Source organism: Myodes glareolus, chromosome 10, assembly GCF_982192425.1.
Source record: "Myodes glareolus chromosome 10, mMyoGla1.1, whole genome shotgun sequence".
Classification (NCBI taxonomy): Eukaryota; Metazoa; Chordata; class Mammalia; order Rodentia; family Cricetidae; genus Myodes; species Myodes glareolus.
Window position 1 is genome coordinate 32,279,305 of NC_142035.1, and position 23,791 is coordinate 32,303,095.

Here is a 23,791-nt window from a genome sequence, read left to right on the forward strand (position 1 = left end):
CTGAAATGATTTTAAATAGCCGTGACAGAGCCATTTGCCTTTCTAATTCTAAATAGGTCTGTAGATTGGTTTTCATAACACCTGTTTACATCAAATGTAGAGATGTTTTCCATTCCCTGGAAATTTCCCTTTTCATTTAGACAAACTTGTGCCTAAACATCCACCAGGAAAATAGCCATAAATAGTTTAGCACTTCAAATCTAGAAGGAAAAAATAATGATTCCCTTTCAAAACCAGAACAAAGTAAAACATGTTCTTCAAGCTCCCAGCCTATGTAAAGGAACTTGGTGCTTTCTTCCTTGTGTGCAGGCACCCCGGTCAGAAGCTCTCACTCTCCTTGGCTCCCTCGTCTGCTTCCCAAATACCTACCGGAAGATCCCTCTGCTGCAGTCAGTGCCAGAAGGGAGTGAGGTCGGCACAGGAACTGAAGATATCAAGGTACATAACTGAATCTTGAGTTTAGCGTCTACGGCTGGAGTTCCGTCACTGTCTTCCATCCTCTGCACTGATCTCCTTTCCCCTGACAGTTGCTGTGTCTTCTGAAAGCTTCAGCAGTTGTTTTCAGAAATGAGTTGTGTGAACTGTGAATGGCCACATTCACAGCATGCTGCAGTTAGACCTGATAGCTCTGTTCCTCTGGTGGTTTATTTTTTTGTTTTTGTTTATTATTCCTAGGGATCATAATTATGTAATGAATCATCATTTGTAATAATTCTGTTAGCTTAGTTATACTGCATTAGTGTAACAAATGAATTTATAAGAAATAATTTCAATAAGCTAAATATTCAGTCCCATTGGTGGCCTGATTAAAAGCTACTAATAACCTGAAATTCCAAGTTATTTCTTGGGGAATAAAAGTAAGCATTTTTTTCTGTCCTCAGCTGACATTTGGAGCAAACAGAAAGTCCCAGCACCAGTCAGTCAATCTGTAACCCTGATTATAATCTGTAATTCAATGTGCAGGGTGTAATCCAATCAAAATTAAATGGAGATTTTCCTATCTGGAAGTCTCAGATGCTTTGCTTGATTTCCACTGGATCCCTAGAAATGCTGTGCTGCAGGTTGGCTCAGATACCCAGGGAGGCACTTGCTGAGGTGAGCCAAGTTCTCTCTGAAGGAAGGGCTGCCCGAACTCCCTGGCCTTTCGCTAGCTCCAGGGTGCCTGTGACATGGTCAGCACATGCGGGAAACCAACAATGACATCAAATTTTCATTTACTGAATTTTGTGTTTTTAGCATTACCTCATAAATATTTTACTGAAGAATGCTACCGAGGAACCAAATGAATGTGCAAGGTAAATGATGAACAAGAGGTAAACTATGTTAGAATTGTAAGACGCACACTTATGTATAAACAGTTCATGTTTGTTAAAAATCCTTTCCATTTCTCTTATACACAGTGAAATGTATAGTAAACATTATATCAGAAAGATGCTATGCTTAGCTACTTACATTGTCATTATTACTAGAGAAAAGAGTAAGATTCAGAGTGAGATGGAATATAATTTTACCTAAGAAAATGCAAATTTAGAAATAAATGATGTTTTCAGAAAGAAGCAGGGCAAACAGTTCATTAAGGCTGTATGTTTTGAACAGAGATTCTGCACTGATTTGTGCCTCAAGAGACATTTGGCAATGTGTAGAAACATTTAAGTGTTTCTGCCAAGCATCTAAGACTGCTACTGCACGTGATAAAGTAGGAGGCTTTCTAGGCCAGCTATGTGGTAAGAAATCCTGCTCCTCTTAAGGTGTAGACCAAAGCTGGGAATGCTGAGAGAGGCTAATATTCATCTCTCGCTCAACTTTCAGCCTTGTAAGACTTAGCCTCTGACAGCCTTGTGACAATTAGCACATGCCCTGACCCTTCGGCATATGAGAAGACAGAGGCCCTAACTTTATTGTCCTGTGAACTCTGGTGATTTATTAACTTTTGTATTTTTCTGAGCTTCACTTATCTTCAGTAGGTGACTTAGTCCAGTTTTTCCTAGTCTGCCATTTTCAGAAGCTATGTGTGCATTACCAGTTTGCTAACATTGAACTAAACTTGAGTATGAGATACCCCCATCTTGATTTATAGATTCTGATTCAGGTAATGTTTTGTTCAGGAAGTTACATTGTATATTCCCATCATGCTTTCACCCTGTTTGGATGTCAGGCAAGGGAGTTACAAAACAAGTAACCTATCCTTTCTTCTCCACACCCAGAATATCTTTTGCAGCAGTAGGGTTAGTATCCTGTATCCAAGAATTTGTCCACTTCATCTTTGATGTTAAATATTTTGTGTATCCTCTGGTTGTAAGGCTAGTCTTGTTAGATTTGTCACTGTTGCTAGTCTTTTCAAGCAGAGGTTTTGTCGTTGCTTACCTCTCTATATTTGTTTTTATTTTCAGCTTTGGATTCTTTTGTACTCTTCTACTTCTGATGTTCTTCTTTTGTCACTTTTTAAATTTGCTTACTTGTATATTTTTTAACTTTTTCTTTCAACGTTTAAGACTATATGCTTATTGTTAAGGGCTACCTTTTCCAAAGCTTATAAGTTTTTATATGCAGTATTTTTAAACTCCACTTTTTCTCTACTTTTCATCATGAGTTCATGAGGGTTTTTTAAATTAATTTCCAAATATGGTTATTTCTATCTTTTAAAATTTTTTAGACTTAATCTATTTTTTAATTTTATATAAATTAGTTTTTTGCTTAACTAGAATTTTGAATTCTAGAATTTTGTGAGCTATGTGTGGATGCTGGAAACTGAACCTCCTAGTCCTTTGCAAGAGCAAGTGCTCTTCACCACTGTCCCATCTCCACCCTCGTCTACATTTTTTTGTCTCAAGCAACTACAGTGTAGTTCAAAATATGTGTGTGACAACTGTATTTAAAGTGGTTACTATTTGTCTTAGGACCCCATGTGTAGTCAGTTTTAGCAGATGTTCCGTATATTTTTGAGAAGAATGTACATAGGGCCTGGAGAGATGGCTCAGTGTCTAAGAGCTCTTGGTGTTCTTCTAGAGGACTCCGGTTGGAATCTCAGTACCCATATCACAGCTCACAATCATCTGTAACTCCAGTCCCAGGTGGTCCATGCCTTTTCCTAGCCCTCTTTGGCACTACAAATATACACGCAGCCAAATACTCATAAGAATAAAATGAAAATGAAAAACACTGTACATAAAAAGAGAAAGAAGAGAATGTACTCTTCTAGATGTAGCCTTCCAGTGTTTCACATACTCTGCATTTCTTCTGGAGTTTGTTTTGTTTTTATTGATTTGATCACTTACTGAAAGGTATGTTAAAAGCTTTCCACTGTTGTACTTAACCTGTTTCCTGGAATTCCTGTCAAAGGCTATGATGTTATTAGTTGCATAGGCATTTGGAATTGTCCTAGGTCTGTAGTGAGTCAAATGTATTTCTGTTTATATGGCCCTCTTTATTTCTATGGATGCTTTGTTTTATTTTAGATACCCACTTTACCTGCTCCTAATTTCACACTATATAATTTTATCTTTTCAAAATGGCTTTTCTTTATTGTCTTTATGATGCCTTTGCAAAAGCTGTATGTATCTGGATTTTATGGTTGTATAAATTTGTGTGATCTTTGTCCTTTAATGGAGACTTTAGTTCATTTTATCACCAGCGATCTTTTGAGTGTGTTTTTCTTCTTATTTAATATTTTATTTTTAATTGGAACTCCTAAGCATTTCTCCTGTTTACTACATTATTTTCCTGCCTCTTTTTCTATGCCTCCCCATTTGGCTTTTAATTTTTTCCACAGTCAATTTCATTTCCTGGATTTCCATTCAGTTCTCATAAAGGTTATGCTAGGATTTTACTGTGATTTTTAAGTCTTGAGTTTGTCTTTACCCACTTCTACTCAATGTCTGTCCCCTACAATAGAATCTACTCTCCTCTGGTCAATACTCCTTTCCTGACCCCTGTGCTAATTCCCCTTCTCTGCCTAACTTCTGCATATTAAAGTGACCCAATCATTCCCCATTACTGCCTGCCTGTCTCACACATTCTAGTCAGTCTGCTTGTTGATTATTTCCAATTTATTTACCTGACTCTTTTGTTTTAAGACAGGGTTTCTAAGTAGCTATGAGGCCAGTCCTGGAACTCACTCTGTAGACAAGGTTGGCCTTGAACTCACAGATATCCACTTGCTTCTGCCTCCCAAGTGCTGGGATTAAAGGCATGTGCCACCAATGCCTGGATTACCTGGCGTTTTTAATGAATTTCTTACATAGCCAGGCTTAGATATTGAGCTGCGTACTTGTTACCTCAAGTTAGCTATCTTAACATCCGAATGTAACACGGCATAACTGAATCTTCCAGTGCCTTCTGACAGCCCCTACCCTATTAAGCATGATGCCCCTCAGATTTCATCTTAAGAAATGAAAATATTTATTTAGGTTTTCAGCTCAAAGTCTTGTGGAATATATCTGATATTTTTTTAATCTTCTCATACCTCTCAAATAATCTTTGTAATTTGATTCCCCTAATTTGTTCTGTTTATGGAAAGTCACATTTCTTTGAGGAATGGCTTATACTAGCATGGTGTTGGAAGAAATTACAGTGAAAATGTATTTTGAAAGTTACTTTAAAAACAAAGACAGTGTTTGTCTTACATTTGAAGTATATACTGTACACTTTGTAAGGGAATATTCAGTAATCTAAGATCCACACCTTTTATTCCTCCTCAAAATTATCTTAACAATAAGATGTAATGACAGTTTAGAGTCAACAGAAATGGGTGACATGGATTGTGGTAGTTAACAGAAAATCTGCCACTGTTTGATGAAATATTTAAGTACTAACTAGCATTGATGATTCTGTTTATCCTGAAAACTGGCCCCCTGGAAGTTCTTTATCTTTTCTCTCATGGAAGACGTTCCATTAGTATAATTGTTGCTTCTTTGAATAAATAGATTTATTTTGTCATTTTAAAATATATTGAATTTCATGAGTGTTTTCCTCCCTCTGCTTCTCTTTTGAAAGATGCATTGCCATTTGCTCCCTCGGGGTCTGGATCTGTGAAGAGCTTACACAGTGTGCCAGCCACCCTCAGGTGAAGGATGCCATCAATGTGATAGGTGTAACTTTGAAGGTATTCTCATTTCTTAATGCTTTCTCCCAGGATTTTAATGATTTTAACAAGTTTTAATTTTAATTAGTCCATTCTTGTAGCTCCTTACACTATAGAGACACAGTGGTTTAAAAGTCCCCTTCTGAGTCCCATGGTAAATATTCTGTGAGGCTGCCAGTGACTGCCTCACTGTTGACAGCTGTTCTTAGGTCATTTATAGTTTATTTGTGAACCAAGCCTAGGCCAGTTGGACATCTTAGGGTATAATAAAGTGAGGTTTCAAGCTGTGGCCTCTTTGTCATGACTGAGATAGGAGCCTACAGCTTCCCCTTAGGAACTTTGCTATTGAGAGATGTGCAGTTTGTTGAGCATCACATGGAACTAGAATATTGATAATTTCTAGATACTTTTTCGAGTTTCTATGATAGCTCTGCAAGGTGAGCACCACAATCCCTGTTTTACAGCAGAAGAAATTAAGCCCCAGAGAAATCCACTCACAAGTCCAAGGTAATACAGGCCTGAGTGACAGAGCCAACATTGAACGTAGATATGTGTGGCATAAAAGACATAATTGAACTTCCACTTGTGCAGTTAGGCTGTCTCCTAAAGTAGAGCTTGCATTCTGCTCATCTTGGTTCCTGTGTAGAAACCATAGACATAATTAGTACTGTTACTAATAAATTTGCAGAACCAATGAGTCTGCCAGGCACTATACCGAGGGCTTTGTTGGAGTTCTCAGTTGCAAGGGAAGTGTTCCCATTTTACTAGCAAAGGAGGGAACTAATATGTAGGAAATAGAAGGAGCTTATTCAGGCTGTAGTGGGATTCAGCTGAATCTGAACTGAAACTCTGAACCATCTGTCCAGACCCCTTCTTCCTCTTCTTGCATATGATATAGTAACAATGATTGCAGCAGATTCTGGACAGTTGTCTTTAGACTAGTGGCAGCCCTGTTTGCCCTCAGGGTATTGTCTTCTTTGGCCCATGGGATGATCAACCCACAGTGTTCTTCATCTTTGGAATGATACACTGTGGTCTGGCCCCTGCCTAACTAAACTCAGTACCCCTTGCTCCCCACATGTGTCCTCTACTTACCATCACCTCATCCCCCATCCGTCCTGTGTAACACCTGGTTGTATCTTAGAAGTTGGGCAACTACCTGCTACTGATCCCTTGATGAAGAATGTAAGAATTTGTAAACAATGATGTCACATGGCACAGTTTCCTCTGGCCTGCCTCTTGCCATCATATTTAATACTGGGAACTATTTCAGGTGGTGAAGTGACATTGCTACCTGTATTTAACAGATGAGAGAAATGGACTGAGATCCTTGGCAGCTCCAACCAGGATGTTCTGGCCTCATGCCTGGGTTTTTATGTAACTTCAGTGTGTACGGTGTGTACAGTTTTGACTTCCAAACCACAGAGGAAGAAATATTGATTTCTATGGATCTCAATTCATTTTTAAATACCCTATATTCTCAATTCTAAGATGTTTTACAGGTTTTTTCTTTTCTGAAATTTAAATGTACACATTTGATGGTATCTTAGACATATATAACTTTCTATATAGTATAGAACAAAGATGGAAATTGTTACTAGCTTTGGGCTGGAAAGATGACTCAGTGGTTAAGAGTACTGTCTGCTCTTCCAGAGGACCCAGGTTCAGTTCCCAGCACCCACAGTTTGTAACTGTCTGAAACCCTGGTTTCCGGGGATTTGATACCTTATTCTGGCCTCCAAGGACACCAGACATGCACATGGTGCGGGTATACATGCACCACACCCATACATGTTAAATGACTAATTTATTTACTTTAGAGTGATTGATAATATTAGAGGAATAGGATCACAGATGAACAGATTTTCTTCTTTGAATGTTTATAAATTCTCAAAATGTCTGCAATTTTTCTGTAATTCTGAGGGAAAACACAGGGTAACAGGAAAATAATCTAGTTATACATATTGTGCCTTTATCCTGTCAGAGTGCCCATCATAGTGCCAGATTGTTCCGCTGTCTGTGCATAGGTCTGACCACTCTGGCCCATAAGATAGACACCACCCCACTCCATAGCAACTTCAGTTTCTAGAAAGCACAGGCTATACTCACTTGCTGTACTCTTCTTATGCCTTTAGCTCTCTGCCTTTAATTCAGTGTTGCACATTGTCCATCCTTCACAGTGTTGAGTGAGTGAGTGAGTGAGTGAGTGAGTGATTTCTTTTATCTCTACTGTCTTTCACATCTCTCACTGTGTATGTATACTGCTACCCCACTGGCAGTCTCTGTCTGCCTCTACTAACCTAGAGGGAAACTCAATTCTCTGTCTGTATCCTTCCAGGCACAGCTCAGCCCTCCATCCTACCACTTTCTCTCTGTCCCATCTCTCCCCATTCTGCCCTAAGACCCTTCGTCTTGACTCCCACAGATCTTGTCACTTTCCCCTTGTATGTTTCAGGTTTCTTAAGAGCCTGATTAGCACCCATTCATTCTTCTATTTCTCCTTGAACATGACGCGTACAGCCCACTGTTAGCCTGCCAGCAGTGATCGCAGTATAAGAAAACAGTAAAACGCATTACAATCTGCTGTAGTACTGTGGAAGAAATGAAACAGGGTGGGATAAAACGGAAGAGCACATTCCACTCTCTTACTCCCATACATGTGTGGTCATATCATAATTCAAACTGCATTCACTCCTACTTCTGACCAAAGTCCCTATAGTCGTTCACAATTTAAAAGGCCAAAGCCTCTTCTGAGACTCAAGGCAATCTCTTAACTGTAACCCTTATAAATTATAAAAGCAAATGTAATATTTCCAACATACAATAACACAGAATATATATTTATTATTCCAAATGGGGGAAATCAGGGCATAGTGAGGAAACAGTGGAATACTGAAAACCAGCTGAGCAAACTTCAAATCCTGTAGCTCTGTGTCTGGTGTCAAGGTATAGATGACTCTGCCTTTCCAGTTTTACTGACTGAAGCATATATTAGCCTATGAGGGTCATTTTCATTCAAGTCACCAGAGACAACTTTGGAAACACACCCAGAGTCACTGAACATAACCTAGCTTATGGGTTATATCCTTTAAGTGTGCTTTTACATGTTTCTTAGTATGTTATATGTATACTATTTTATTTTCTCAGGTAGGAAGTCACTTGAATGATCCCTGTTTCTCTGTGTGTGAAATGAAGATAGCTTCTTCCTTACAGAACTGTCAATGGTGATTTGTCAATGACAAATGAGTTTCATTTGTGCAGAAGGTTCAGCACACAGAGGACACTCACCATATACTCTTACTTTAATTTCCTCAAGTTGTCAGTAGTATGATTTCTATTAGCTGAATACAGAATTTTAAACTTTGTCTTTTATTTTCTAGGCAAACAATGACCACCTTTTTCTACAGATATATAAGGCATGTAGGTGATTCCAAATAATCATCAATGTAGCATGATGGAGTGGTCATGTGCAAAATGATGTTAATTGGACATAGTTTTCATCAGTTGCACATGAGATGTGCGTATAGAGCTGGGAAGAGCAAGCAGCCCTGTTCTTCCTCCAGAACATACACCTGCTGAGCTGCCCTGCTTACTTGGGTGTTTTTGGGTTTTTTGTAGTTTCCTAACAAGATTGTGGCTCAGGTAGCCTGTGATGTTCTTCAGCTGCTGGTTTCCTACTGGGAAAAGCTTCAGATGTTTGAAACTGCTCTACCGCGAAAAATGGCCGAAGTAAGTCCTTTATCTATAAAGCTAAAGCATCCGCATTTCCTTTTTAATAATGTATTTGATATCTAATTAACTGTATATCCTCAAATAATTGTTAGAGAAGCAACTATTAAACTGCCATGTGAGCCCCGTTTTTAGGCAGTGTTGGCTGGCTCTTCTCAGCTGCAATTTTAATCACTGTGCAAAGAAGCCTGCAGTGTTCCAGAGCCGAGGCTGATGCTTGGAGAGTTTGAAAGGCAGACACAACCACAACAAAGAGACCTTTTGTAGGTTGGGCTTTATTCATTGAAAGTAATTTGGATGGTGCCAACAAGGAGTAGGCAGCTGGTTTAATGCCTTTCTTGCAGGGCGGGGGCCTGGTTGTTGTGTAAAGCAGGAGTTGTTCCCAGACTAAAGCCCTGGGGCACGTTTGCTGCTGTGGCATGGCTACTAGGCTGTAATGAGATCAGTGTAGTATTAACCTCTGAGGGGAGGTGGCCAGGCGAAGAGGAACAGGAAGTACTCAACCACAGCTTCTTGAAGGTTGGCTACAGCCAAGGGGTCTTTGCTGAGAGCCTAGCAGGGCCTAGCTCACAGGAGCCTGTGATAAGGCACACTTGTGCCTGGCAGTTTTTATAACTGTAGTTATTCAAGCAAGCCCTGTTTTTTACCCGTCCAGTGAAGACTCTGAGGAAATTTGATTTGTCCCCCTGACAGTTGGCAGGGAGAGAGAATAGGTGATGCAGATTCATTTTCTCCCAGCCCTAGACAGACTGCTTTGGAGGGGATCACTTTGTTCTCTCAGAATCACATCAAGTTACAAGTGGTTTTTGACCTGATGTGACCTGGAATGAAATAGACCTTTTACCCTGCTGCAGAAAGAATTTAAAGTTGAGTTTAGTGTCACCATGTAATTATCCAAACAGGATACCTGTGAGAATGAATGGCATACTGTGATGTGGAAACAGGAGGTGGAGACCTATGCTATAGCAAATGAAACCTTTTCATAATTATTTTTGAAAACTTTTTTTTCACTTCACTGGAAATGTGGGACTAATAGTAGATACTGTTTGACTATAGAGTGAAATAATCCTTGTTTTGAGTCTCCCACCAAAAAGTAGAAATCATTACATGATCATTATTTTCAAATTTCCTACAACTGACTTTCAGCATTCTGTTGCCATCCAGTGAGTAAGTACCATGCTGTCTTTAGTTGCAAGGTACAATGTAAAGATTTGCCACTTGTATTAGTGTAATAAAATGCTGATTGACCAGTAGCCAGGCAGAAAGTGTAGCCAAGGCGGCCAGACTAAGAGAATTCTGGGAAGAGGAAAGGCAGTCAGTCACCAGCCAGATGCAGAGGAAGCAAGATGAGAATGCCTTACTGAGAAAAGGTATCCAGCCACATGGCTAAACATAGACAAGAGTTATGGGTTAATTTAATTGTCAGAGGTAGTTAATAGTAAGCCTGAGCTAATAGGTCAACCAGTTTATAATTAATGTAAGCCTCTGTGTATTTCTTTGGGACTGAATGACTGCGGGACCTGGCAGAACAGAAACTTCCGTCTACAGCAAAGTCATCTTGGAATTCTTAACATACAGTTTCCAGACTATCATGGTCTGTTTAATTGGGTTTTATCTTTTATACAGATCCTTGTGGCCACAATAGCATTTCTTTTACCAAGTGCTGAGTACTCCTCAGTGGAAACAGATAAAAAGGTAAGTGACATGTTGGGTAGCTTTCTCCACAGTTATTTTTAAGTATAAGACAGAATGATAACTAGTACTACAAATGATGGTGTCATTTATTATATCTTATATATTGGCTTTTATGTTTTTTCCTATGAAAGCTATTTTTGTTTACTTACTTACCCTGCATTTGTGTGTCCATTGAATATTGAGCAGGGACAATTCTTTTTATTTTTACATGGCATGGGTCCTAAGGGCCATAAAGTGAGATTCTGGATATGTTTCTCCAGTTTATTGTGTCCTTGCTCCTCTGCCTCTTGGACTGGTGCATGGCGCTGCCTGTGAATGCCCTTCTCCACCCTGTGTCCACGGCGGTCCTGGAGGAGCTGCACCCACCCCGGGCTCCCTTACTGGATTATATATACAGGGTGAGTCTCCTGTAAACCCTGGGCACATACAGTGAACCTACAGATTAAAAATTACCAAAATGTTATCATTTATGTATTTGTACCTTCTGAAAAGGACCTGCGGAAGGTTAAGTATTTGAAAAGTAATGAATAATTAATGAATAAACAGAATAGATACAGTTGTAGAAAGCCAGTAGTTGCCGAGGTGGAGGTGCATATATTTCACATGACTGTCATCTTTAAACAACTACTGTTTGATCAGAGTGCTCCCAATCTTCATAGCACATGATTTCTGCCTACTTAATTTCAAAATGGATTGTTTATATTGAAGGAGGATCTGCAGCATCTAAAGATCTGTTTATCAGAGTAAGGAAAAAAAATATAATGCTTCTAGTAATCTCTTTGTTTGCCTTAAAGAAACCTCAATAGGCAGGTGTGGTGGTGCATACTTGTAATCCCTGCGGTTGGGAGCATGGGGGCAAAAGGATTGCCTTGAGTTCAAGGCAATCTAAGCTACATAATGAAACCCTGTCTCAAAATCAGGACCAAAACAAAACTGAAAGAACACCAAGGGGAAAAAATCCTTAGGATTGGAGTTAAGAAATCTCACTTTGTAAGAGAGACTTTAAAATCTGTATTCAATTTTCTTTTATTTAATTATGCTTTCAAAATTGTATTAAATTACCCCTTATAATTCTTGGGTTCATGTGTTGTACTGATTTAAACTCAGGTTGTGGTCACCTTGCCCTCTACCATGAGGGCCTTCCCACAGCTGTCTTTCATCTCTTGGGCTGATTCCTTCCACCTATGCTGCCTTTGGAGGATGACAGGCTGAGGTGCAATCATACAGGAACAGAACCTTTTCACTTGTGTTTTCCGTTTGCCCTGAAATTGTAGGTATTGTTACTGATTTGCTTGTAGCAAAAAATATTTGAGAATGGAAAAAATCCCTCATATTTTGACATGTTCCTAAGTGGGAGTCGTAGCTCTCAAGCACTGTGGGGGCTGGGTAGTTTGTCAGGGGTCAGGAGGTGGTGGCAGACTGAGTGCCATTCCTGTCTGTCCTCAGGTTCTGCACTGCTGTGTCTGTGGCTCAAGCACATACACACAGCAAAGTCACTACACTCTGACCTTGGCTGACTTGTCATCCACGGATTATGACCCTTTCCTGCCTCTGGCAAATGTGAGGAACTCCGAGCCAGTCCAGTACCATTCATCGGCAGACCTGGGGAACCTGCTCACTGTGGAAGATGGTACGTATGTCTACAAATATACAGTCTTATGGGCAGTAAGAGATAAGATTGTAGTCTGGTCTGTGCTTGTGTTTTAGTTTTTTTTTTTAAATCTACTTGTTGAAGTCCCAGCTTATAGGGTCTCTGATGGCAAACCTTTTCAGTTTCTTCGTTTTTCCTGTTGTTTTTCCTCCTGTCTTTTTCATCCATCCTTATTTAAATGGTTTTGTATTACTGAAAAGTCTTGTCTCATACCTGTGGAATGCAAAAAAACCAGGCTCATTTTTCCATCCCCACGAAGTTTTACATCTGGTGGAGGAGATAGGATGATACTGGGCTAGTAGCATCCTTAGGATTTCCAATAGGGAAGAATTAAGCTAGACAGAGCAGGCTTTGAAGGAGCTCATAGAGTATTCCAGCGCAGAAGCCCCTCATGACAAAAGCTGGGAGCTTTCTTACCCTGCTCGGGATGGTTTCTGTGGCAGACAAGTCTGCGCTCAGATTGATCAATGTTAATAACTACTTAAAACAGAAGGAAATGGGGCTTCAGGAGGTGAGAGGTAAAGCTTCGTATTTCCTCTAGGAATTTGGGGGCAAGAAGATACTTGGAATCCTTTTCTTTTTAGTAGTTTGTGGAAGCCCTGAGCAGACTTTGTCACTAGTTGAATCCCGATCATCTTCAGTTCTTAGTGAACATAAAGGAAGTGAACTTAGCTGAAATGTAGCAGGAGGAGAGGTCAGTGGTTCACAGATGCTCCTTTTCCTGACTTCAGTACCAGACCCATTTGGGGTTTTATTCAAAGTGTCATCATGCCATAGTTTGATACAACTCGAAGACATTCTCCCATTGTAGAATTCAAATATTCACAAAATACAAACCAAAAGCACAGCCTCTGTGAGCAAAAGCAGAGGGAAGTTGGTTTTCCAACTGATATTTTCTGCTTGGCCCTTTGTCATCTTGTACCTTTATCGTTAGTTTTATGCCTGTCCTGCTGTCATGACAACGGCGTGTTTCACATTATGAACTGTGAACTCCCAGCTGGTTTCATGTGGGTCTCTGGGGCAGTAACATTTCATAGCTGGAGCATTAAATTTCTTTGTAGTGTAGAACTCTTCCATATATTTCTCTTAGGTTGTGGGAAAAAAATTTAAGTTTAGGAAGAGACATAAATGACCACTTGTGTGACATTTTATTTTCCATTATTCAGTATAGATTTCATGTACAAAGAAAAAAATTGATAAGAAATCCAAAATAAATCAAGGTGATCTTGTTCTTACTCATTGCTCAGAATTCCCCAAATTTCAGAGATTTGTTTCTTTCTAGGGTTTTTATATAGAATAAAACACTATGTTATGTGTAAACTGGTTGGGTAATGTCTAACACTAAAGGTAATATATATATATATATATATATTTGTATATTTATTATAAAGTTATATATTTATGTTGATTTATGTGCCAATATTTGATTGTTCACATTGTGATTTTAGAAGCCTAATACTCTTTGCTCAAATTATAAACCTTAATTTAAATATTTAGACCTTTTCCCACAAAATTTTAAAACTTTCATTTTCAGTTGTTATCAAATTGATACAGCACGTTTGATGAACTTGGCACATTGATATTTCCTCAACTACCCTTAGCCTGAAGCACTCATTTCCCTTTCTAGTTACAGCCTTAGTGTGTCTGCCTTTCCAATCCACCTCCTTCTGTAAAGCCCTGCTGCTCAGGCTGTGCTCAGAGTCTTCACATACTGTTGAAGTTTTATAAATCAGTTGCTCTTGGATACTAAATCATCAAGTACAAATTTAGTTAAGTTCTTCTAAGTGCCTCCATGATTTATGAATATGACAAATTCTCTTAAATATTTTAAGTGCCCTAATAACAAAACATAAATTGTCACAATGATTATTAAACAAATTTCTTCCAATCTTTAAACATGGCCCTGAGGTTTATTAATGTCCTTCTTAGGTCTTCCTTCACCCAGCAGAGGGGTGCCACAGTAACCTCCCCAGCCAACTCTCTGATCCCAGCTGCCCCTCCAACCTGGTTTTTACCCTCATCTGAGCCCTCGAACCTTTATCTGTCTAACATGGGGATGCTTCTCTTCTGCTCATTCCTTTATCTGCAGACTTTCTAAAGTCCCTTTCAGAGTGATAGCTTCATGTAAGTTGGTTCTTTAGCAGTCTGTTTCAGTTATCTTCTTAATTTAATAATTTAAATAGAAACAATCTTACAGCTAAAAATCAAACATTCAGCTGGTTGTAATGTTTAATCATTTTTAATCTCAGCAGAGGCAAGTGGATCTCTATGAGTTCCAGGTCAGCCAGTGCTACACAGTGACACCCTTTCTCCCAAAACAAACAAAACAAAAAATCAGAATCAAACATTTAAACTATTGACAGAAATCTCGTGGTGGCCCCACTATCTGCTCACATTTTCTTCCTGCTGTTCACAGAGAAGAAGAGAAGAAGTGTGGAATTGATCCCCCTTACTGCACGGATGGTGATGGCCCACCTAGTGAACCACCTAGGCCACTATCCACTGAGTGGGGGCCCTGCCATGCTGCACAGCCTGGTCAGTGAGAACCATGACAATGCCCACGTGGAAGGTGCTGAGCTATCCTCGGAGGTGTTCAGGAGCCCAAACCTGCAGCTCTTCGTATTTAATGATAGCACCCTTATCTCCTACCTTCAGACACCTGCAGAAGGACCAGATGGAGGGACTTCAGGGGCTTCCCTTTCAGATGTAAGAGTCATTGTGAGGGATATCTCAGGCAAGTACTCTTGGGATGGCAAGGTTTTATATGGACCTCTGGAAGGCTGCTTGGCACCCAGTGGAAGGAATCCCTCATTTCCAGTTTCTGGCTGGCATCAACACACATGCGGACCTCAGAAAGATTTGTCTCACAGTGAGGAGGGAGATGATGCACTTGATAAACTACTTGAAAACATTGGCCATACAAGCCCTGAATGCCTTTTACCATCACAACTAAATCTCAATGAGCCATCCCCACCCCCATGTGGGATGAACTGTGACCAAGAGAAGGAAATCATTGAGGTCATCCTGCGCCAGAGCATACAGGAAGATGAGTATGTTCAGAGGTGTAACTCTAATTCTGCAGTGAAGGTCACCAGCCAAGGGCAGCCCTCACCAGTGGAGCCTCGAGGACCCTTTTATTTCTGCAGGTTGTTGCTTGATGACCTGGGAATGAATTCCTGGGACAGAAGGTAACAGTGCTCTGAATGTTCTATCATTATTGCTATATGAGGGTTCTTCTTTATATCAAAGTTTGAAGTTAAAAAATAAGAAGTAGAAGGTTTTTTAATCAGATTTCAATATTTACAGATTATTTTTAGCTACTGGATTAGAGCTAAAAATAAAACTAAATGTACTATACTGGTATACAGATTAAATTTCAAATGCCTGTCAGTCCTTTGAAAGCATATGAAGCATTGTTTTGCTTCCTGTGACCCTGACCACTACTATTTCCATTTTCATAGAAGATACAAATGGACTGCAAAGGTGAGTAAACCACTGTCTAGCCACAGGATTGATGAGGAATGTGAACTGGATGCACATCAGACAAAGGACAGAGTGGCACAGAAGGCCAAGAGGAGCAATTTGATCCAGTGGGCAGTGTGGGCAGTGCTGGCGACCTCAGAGAAGAGAGTGGGGTTGAGCTGAACCTGATAGTGAAGTGGAGTTTTAAAGATAGGATAGGGAAGAGATTCCCAGAGCTGACATTGAGAATAGGCACAAGCACATGCACACAAGGGACATACTGCTAACTGTAGAGCTTTCCAGTGTCACTATAAGGCAATGGGTTATAATGAGATTGTTATGTCTCTCCATACTCAAGGATATTGGAGCTCATTTTGAAGACTTGTGAATTAGTTACTTTTCTTTTGCTGTAATAAAACACTATGAGCAAGGCAGCTTATAAAAGACAGAGTTTATTTTGGACATATGGTTCCAGATGCTTAGAGTCCATAATGGCAGGAACAACAGGTGGCAGCCATGACAGCTGGACAACAGCTGAGAACTCATATCTAATTGATAACTGGAAATGTCACATGACTTTTGAAATCTCAATATCTGCTCCTAGTAGTATACTCCCTCCAGCAAGGCCACATCTCCTAAACATACCTAAACAAGCCCACCAACTGGGGAACCCATTTCAAATGTCCCAGAATGTGGGGGACATCTCATTCAAACTACGATATCTACCACAGTTTTTCAGTGAATGTGATATTAGATGGATGGATGATGGCCATCTTAGTTACAGTTACTATTCTGTGAAGAGAGACCATGGCCATGGCAACTCTTATAAAGGAAAGCATTTAATTTGAGCTGGCTTACAGGTTCAGAGGTTTTAGTCCATTGTTGCCCTGATGGGAAGCATGATGGCACACAGGTAGACATGGTGCTGGAGAGGTAGCTGAGAGTCCTACATCTGGAGCCTCAGGCAGCAGGAAGTGAGAGACACTGGGCCTGGCTTGAGCTTCTAAATCCCGAAGCCCACCCTCAGTTACACACTTGCTTCAACAAGCCCACACCTACCCCAACAAGGACACACCTCTTCATAGTGCCATTCCCTTGAGCCTATGGTGGCCATTCCTATTTGAACTACCATAATGGCTATATTTGTTACTGGATTAGAAAATAGCGAAGTTAGTCTGTGGTCACATGGATCTCTTCTTCCATCCTTTTTTTTTTCTTTGTAGAAAGAATTTTCATTTGTTGAAGAAAAATTCAAAATTATTGCGAGAGCTAAAGAATCTGGACTCACGTCAGTGGTATGTGAAAGAATACTAAAATATCTTTCCCTGTCTGTCTTTGTGAGCTTGTAGTATCAAATACAGTTTCGGGTAAGAAGGGACCTGCAGAGACACCAGAATATCTCTATAGCCCAGAATCTGCTGATGTTGACCTTGACTGAACATTGGCATTTTTTTTTTATTTTGTTTTTGAGACAGTGACTCTTTCAAGTTTCCCAGGCTGGTCTTCAACATACTCTCGTAGCCCAGGTAGACCTTGAATATGTAATCCTCCTGCCTCAGTCTCCAAGTAGCTGGGATAGTAGGCTTTCTTTAATATAAAAAAAAAACCTCCCATAACTTGTTCTCTTTTAACTTCATGACCTCTTTTTCATTAATTGTTCCTGGTGTGTGAGTGTGTGTGTGTGTGTGTGTGTGTGTGTGTGTGTGTGTGTGTGTGTGTGTGTGTTCTTAGATAAAGTTCTTCTCGTGGTATTTAATTCACTACATTTTTCTTTCATGTATATGTGTGTATACATACATGCAGGCGTGCAATGTACTGAGTCTACTTGGTGTTGTTTATATGTATTTGTGTTTAAGGGTGACCATTTTGAAGTGATTTCTACAGTGGGTGTACTGTATATTCCCACCAACAATGAATAAATCATCCCCAACCCTGACATCTTACCCTGCATTTATTTTCTTGATGATAGCCATTGTGACCAAGGTGAGGTAGAATCTTAAGGCAGTTTTAATTGACATTTCTTTGTGGCTAAAGATGTTAGATACTTAACTTATTTAGAGGCCAATTGTATTTCTTCTTTTAAGAACTACCCTGTTCATTAAACTATTTGTTGATTTGGGACTTGATGTTTAATTTAGTAGTTCTTTACATATTCTGTTTTTAGGCCCTGTATAACTTTAGCTGTAAAAGTTTGTTCTTCTCATTCTGTAGCTCTCTCTTTAGGGCGGTGATTATTTTTTTCTCTTGCTGTGCAAAAGCCTTTGGATTTTATAGAATCCCATTTGCTAGTCCTTGGAATTATTTCCTCCGCTATTAGAAAATCCCTGTCTCTTCTTTTGTCTTGAACTATTTTCCCTGTTTTTCTCTGGCAACTTCCATCTAAAATGTAGTCTTCAGTCCATCTTGAATTAATTTTTATATAGGGTGAGAGATGGGGATCTAATTTCATTTTTCTACATGTTAATAGACTGGTTTTCTCCCTCGTGTATGTTTGGCATCATTGTCAAAAATTAATTGGTTGCAACTAAATGGGTTTATTTTGGGTTCTCATCCATCAGCCTGCATGTTTTTGTGTCAGTACCATGCTGTTTTCTAAGCGTGCATTTCACTATCATTTGTGTTCAAGTGGATTTCTTATGGTTTTATTGTTTATTCTTAAGTAAATGCTTGACTTCTGTCACTGTTATTTGCATATCAGGTTTATAATTGCGATATTTTGTGGGTGGTTTGAATTCTTGAACCTAGGTATGACAATAGCAACTAGTAAACTCCACCTGAAATTGGAAAAGCATATGTTTACATGCACATGTGTGCGTGCATACACACACACACACACACACACACACACACACTTACCTTTATGAGGACTTAATGAAGAAATATCTTTGTCACAACACAAATGACACAGTCTAGGGGTCTTGGTTGGTTCATTTTCTCTGTTAGTTAAAGAATTAAAAAGCAGGCACAATCTTAACCACAACAGGTGTTAGCAGAAAAATTTCAAACACTGCAGACAAAAATCAGCAATTGAAGAAAACCATTCATTGGAGGTAAGGAAACACACACATGCACCAAACATGCAGAGACTACAGAAAGAAAAAGATCCTCTGCAAAATAGAAGGTGTACATGGAAGCTGAAAATCCAGTATCTTCTTGAGGTCTTGGGGTTTTAAAGCCTTGAGTTTTCTTCCCTCCTTTAGGGTTGGGAATTTGAAGGTAGACAGGAGAGTTGATTGGTCCACAACTGCTGTGTGGCATGTCCTGATCCAGCCTTGAACTTGATGAGCCAGCCCATCAGTAATGGGCCTGATGGGAGACCGGTGCCAGGCTTTTGTCTCTGGTCAGGAGGTTGAGGAAGAAGCTGCCCATCTTAGACATGCACTAACTTTGTTAACTTGCTTCTCTCTCTGCCTACCAAGAGTGTTTCCCTCCTGGTCTCTCTCTGAGGACTCACTGGATAGAATCATAGTAAGCTTACTTATCCTTTCGCTCCTCCAGAAGCATTTAGAATAAGATACATTAATTTATATGGGCCATTGTACAGGAATCAAAAGGCTATAGTTTTTTTTTTACTCTCCCATGTATCTTTCTTGTCATTCATGGCTTCTTAGAGCCATACACATGTTGAAGTATGTACTTGTATGTTTTCTGAGTATTGGGAATGTGCCAGGGTGGCTGTAGTGAGCCTGACTCCACCTGCAGAAGGTTGATGTGAAGTGCTTACCTCCTGGTAACCCCAGTGCTCTGCAAGTGGTAAGCATTTAGTATCAAGAAATAAAATCCAAAGAAAAGAAAATATGCAAGTTTAAATGATTCATTTGTGGTTGTAATTGAAGAAAGAAACCATCCTTTGGGCAGATCCTGCGACTCCATTGGTACTTTAAATGTTTTCATTTCTTGATTCAAGTAAAGCTTAATTTGAATTTCAAAAATGTTTAAAAGTGCTTTAGACCCTATCATTTCTCTGTTCAGTCTTTCTCTTCTTGCTTTCTCCAGGACAGAGACTGGGCCCTCTGGAAATTCCATGCGAGATTTCTGCAGGGCTCGGGCACTTGTTTCACTCACTCTCATCCTTCCATGTTAAACAGTCATTTGGACCCCGAGCCCAGCTTTCCAGCATATGCTGAATTATTCCCTACTTCTCCAGTGCTAAGTGAATGCACTGGTATCTTGTAATTGTAGCCAATTTGTTGAATGTTAATGCACTCTAGTTGCATGAGGTGCAGTTGAATTAGCTCCCTGGGGTGCTGTTGCAGTAAAATATGGCTTTGGGTAGCTGATTGGCAGTCTTCTGCCCTTTGATTAACCTTCACTTAAAACCCTAACTCTTGGACTTAGGTCATCTTAGCCTCTAAATGCATATCAATTCATTTCATGGGAAAGGGTATTTTTTAAGATTGCCTTTTAAAACCCTGAACTAAGTCTGGTGGCTCTTTACCTGTGAGAAATCTAGCCTGTGCTATAGATTGGTCTATGCTAAGCAGCTAGGTTCTTTGTACTGTGTGTGATGGTTGGACATACAAATCACTGTAGTCTTTCTTGCCACTGTGTGGTGAAGGAAATGGTAAAGTCATGTTTTCCTTTGTTTGGTTTTTTAAAACCTGACAGCACAAGAAAATGGAACTACTCTGGTCTGTTCCTAATAAGAAATAAAAAAATCCATTCTAATGAGGAAAGCCTTGTTGTTGATTTTATGTATGTGTGTTCCTGAATTACCTGCTCCTTCATGTACTGGTTGTGCAGCTTGTAGATATGAAGTGCTGTTGATGTTGTAATTACCATTTCAAAAGCCTGGCACTAATAAGGCCAGGCACAGTGTCTGCATCTTAGCAGACTCTCTGCAGTGCTAGTATTTTAGAGGATGTGAAATTTGATGAATGTTTACAACTAAAGGTCACCTTTCCTCACACCCACATCAGTCAGTCCTTCATTGGAGCTTAGCCCTCTGTGCTCCTAACCGAGTAAATGAGGACTCAAGGACCCAGGATGGAAAAATCCTGGGCTTTAAGGATAAAACACTGATGTATTTCAGATAAGCCTGAGGTTGTTTTTTGTCTAGCAAGGCTATAGAACGGAAAAAAATTGAATGCTAAGGACGTTTACATATGTAGAGAGAGGGTTTCAGGAAGAAATCAAGTAACTGCTTCTGTGCTTTTGTTCTTTTTGAAACAGCCTTTTAGATAAAGGTTAGAATGTCTGCTACCATCATCTAAGCTGCCAAATTTTTACAGCTCCTGTGATCAGCCAATCTTTCTGCTCTTTCTGTATTTTCTGATTCTTCTTCATATATACTTATTCCATGAGAATGTCGGGGGATGAATAGCTAGCAAATGAGTAGGAGAAAATGCTCCCCCTCCTGTAATTTATGCAACTTTTTAGTTGAGCTTCAATTAGCCATGTTTAATAAGAAGAAAAATAATCATGAAGAAGGAAATATTTGAGAATTTGTTAAAATATGGAGTCCAGATCTACCAATTTGAATGTCTAATCATATTACAGTGTTGAGATATTAAACAATTAGACAATAGAAACATTTCCGTATTGTTGAAGCACTTGATGCTTTTTCCTATGCAGTTTTGCATGATGTAATGCAAATGTGAAAAGGGTGGGGCTGCCCAGAAGTGGAGATGTACTTCTTTTACCATTGAAGCTATGATAAAATAAAGCTTATGGACAATGGTGCTGTCCAATAAGTGGTTCTTTATTAAGCTTCCTTCATCTGAACAACAGCTGAGCTTTTATCTCCAAACCATCACCAAATTTCTTGATAGATCGCCAGTTATTTTGATACTTTACCATACCATTTGTAGAAACTAGCAATTACATATTCAGATACACTGCCTTATATCTGGCGAGTTTAACAGAGACTTAGCTGAGCCTGTACTATACTATACTATATCAAATACTATACTGAATGTGAAGGGAAAAAAAAGGAAGACAAACAAACAGGTCTCCTTTCTTCAAAAAGCATATCATGTTTATATGATTTAACAGGAAACTGCCACCAATCTATCATGGAGCATCAAATGAAGAGTTTATATATCCAAAGAAATCTTCCTAGAACAACTGTCCAGTACATTTGGTGCCCTCAGAATAGAACACATCCTTTCACAAAGAAAATACCCAAAAGTGTTGCCATTTCTCATAACATCTTAGCATGTCTCATTGCTCCTGTCTTGAAACTACCCATATCCTTTCCTCGAAGTAGAGAAAATGAAATGTAGGTAGAGACCTAGTTATGTATGATACGTGTCTACTTGAAATGCTTTAGAATAGTGGTTCTCAACCTTTCTAATGCTGTGATTCTTTAATACAGTTTCTCATGTTGTGGTGACCCCCCCAACCGTAAAACTATTTTGTTGCTACTTCATAACTGTAATTTTGCTACTGTTATGAATCGGACTGTAGATATCTGATATGCTGGATATCTGATATGCAACACCCGTGATCATTTGATCCCAAAGGCGTCAAGATCCACAGGTTGAGAACCATTGCTTTAGAAGATAATGTTCTTTACCAACATGGGAAGAACCTGGTGGATGATGAGCTCTGATATCTGCTATTTTTGTGTCTCTATGTCTGAGTTGTAGTCTCCTGCTTCATTAACCTTTGTCTCCTTTCAACCACCTCTGCAAAACAGATGATACAGTAATAACACTAGTCTATTAGGGGACTTCCAAACGCAAATAAAGTCATACACCAACCACCTTTGAATAGTGACTGACCCCTAGTGAGGGCCATTAGGAATCATGCTGGCAGTAACAGTAATACATACATACATACATATAGACATACACACACACACACACACACACACACACACACATATATATATACATATAATTATCAATTCTAACTACTTTAAATTTGAACATTTATAGCCGCGAGACACACAAGATAGCAGTGTTTTACATTGCTGAAGGTCAAGAAGACAAGTGTTCCATCTTAGCCAATGAAAGAGGAAGCCAAGCATATGAAGACTTTGTTGCTGGTCTTGGATGGGAGGTAATTAACCTCATTCATTGTGTTGTTGCTGACTCTAAGTATGTAAAGCAGACCTGAGTTGTGTAGGTTCTTAGGTATATTTTTACATTCAGATGTAGTATGCATAGAGTTCTTGAAGAAGATATTGACCTTAAAATTTAAAATCTGTTGGCTTATTTTCAGTAGTCTATTTATCTGTGAACTTATGCTTCTTCTTACTATCTTTTCATTTGCTTTGCATCAGAACTGAATAGTCAAATGGGCTGAGCTAGCCATGGGTGGCAGTTTGTGGCAAAAGTAGACAAATGTGGCCACAACTAAAAAAGAACAAATCTATCAGTCTGATGTAATAAGAGTTAGACGAATGTGGTGTCTCTTTCAAATGTATTCCTCTGTACATTAACCTCTTCACTTATTGAAAACACTTTACGGTGTCTCTTTATTGTAGGTCTATGTAGAGAGAACAAACACAGTACTATTTGTGGTTGTAGGTAACTACTGAAAGTGTTGCGACAAGCCCCCACAGATAAGAGGGATCTGCTGTACAGATACATGCAGACATGGACATACCCTAGACATGAGGAGGAGTAGTTAGAGAAACGTACACTGAAAGTCAAGGGGAGGACTGAGGGGTTTTTAGTGGTTTGGGTTTTTATGTCTGTATATGCTCCAGCACATGCTGGGGCCAAAGCCAGGCCTTGCACGTGCCAGGCAAGCACTGTCCTGCTGGGGCAGACAGTCCTTAAATTTTCATAGTGGTTTTCATATGAATAGGGTTGCAGACCAGTTTCATTTTTGCTGTTCTTCATTTCTTTCTTTAAAATTTTAATTTTGTATAAATTGTATTTATTTGTATTCAGAAGGAAATATATTAAAATAAAAACAGTTCATGTTTTCAACTCATATTCCTGCCTAATGAATAGAACAGCTCCCTTTTGACCCTCGCCTTTTGCTCTGTGACCTTCATCAGGTGGATCTCTCAACCCACTGTGGGTTCATGGGTGGTCTTCAGCGCAATGGCAGCACAGGACAGACGGCCCCTTACTATGCTACCTCAACTGTGGAAGTCATTTTCCACGTTTCCACTCGGATGCCGTCAGATTCAGATGATTCACTCACCAAAAAGGTAAGACGATTCCTTGGGGACAGCAGCTCCGTGCACTCATGTGCATGCGAGGCTCTCTGGGTTT

At 39.5% G+C, this 23,791-nt stretch overlaps 1 protein-coding gene across 3 annotated transcripts in view; it reads left to right on the forward strand.

Moving 5' to 3' along the window:
- Ralgapa2 (Ral GTPase activating protein catalytic subunit alpha 2) overlaps positions 1 to 23,791 on the forward strand; it is a 271,244-nt gene that overhangs the window by 153,156 nt on the left and 94,297 nt on the right. For all 3 annotated transcript variants that reach the window (XM_085696826.2, XM_085696824.2, XM_048455526.3), the window contains 11 exons: positions 310 to 438; positions 1,237 to 1,295; positions 4,993 to 5,101; positions 8,699 to 8,809; positions 10,436 to 10,504; positions 10,765 to 10,902; positions 11,951 to 12,134; positions 14,572 to 15,343; positions 16,841 to 16,912; positions 22,499 to 22,622; positions 23,572 to 23,727. In XM_085696826.2, the coding sequence (XP_085552952.1) occupies positions 310 to 438; positions 1,237 to 1,295; positions 4,993 to 5,101; positions 8,699 to 8,809; positions 10,436 to 10,504; positions 10,765 to 10,902; positions 11,951 to 12,134; positions 14,572 to 15,343; positions 16,841 to 16,912; positions 22,499 to 22,622; positions 23,572 to 23,727 (1,923 nt within the window). The remainder of the gene's footprint in view (positions 1 to 309; positions 439 to 1,236; positions 1,296 to 4,992; positions 5,102 to 8,698; positions 8,810 to 10,435; positions 10,505 to 10,764; positions 10,903 to 11,950; positions 12,135 to 14,571; positions 15,344 to 16,840; positions 16,913 to 22,498; positions 22,623 to 23,571; positions 23,728 to 23,791) is intronic.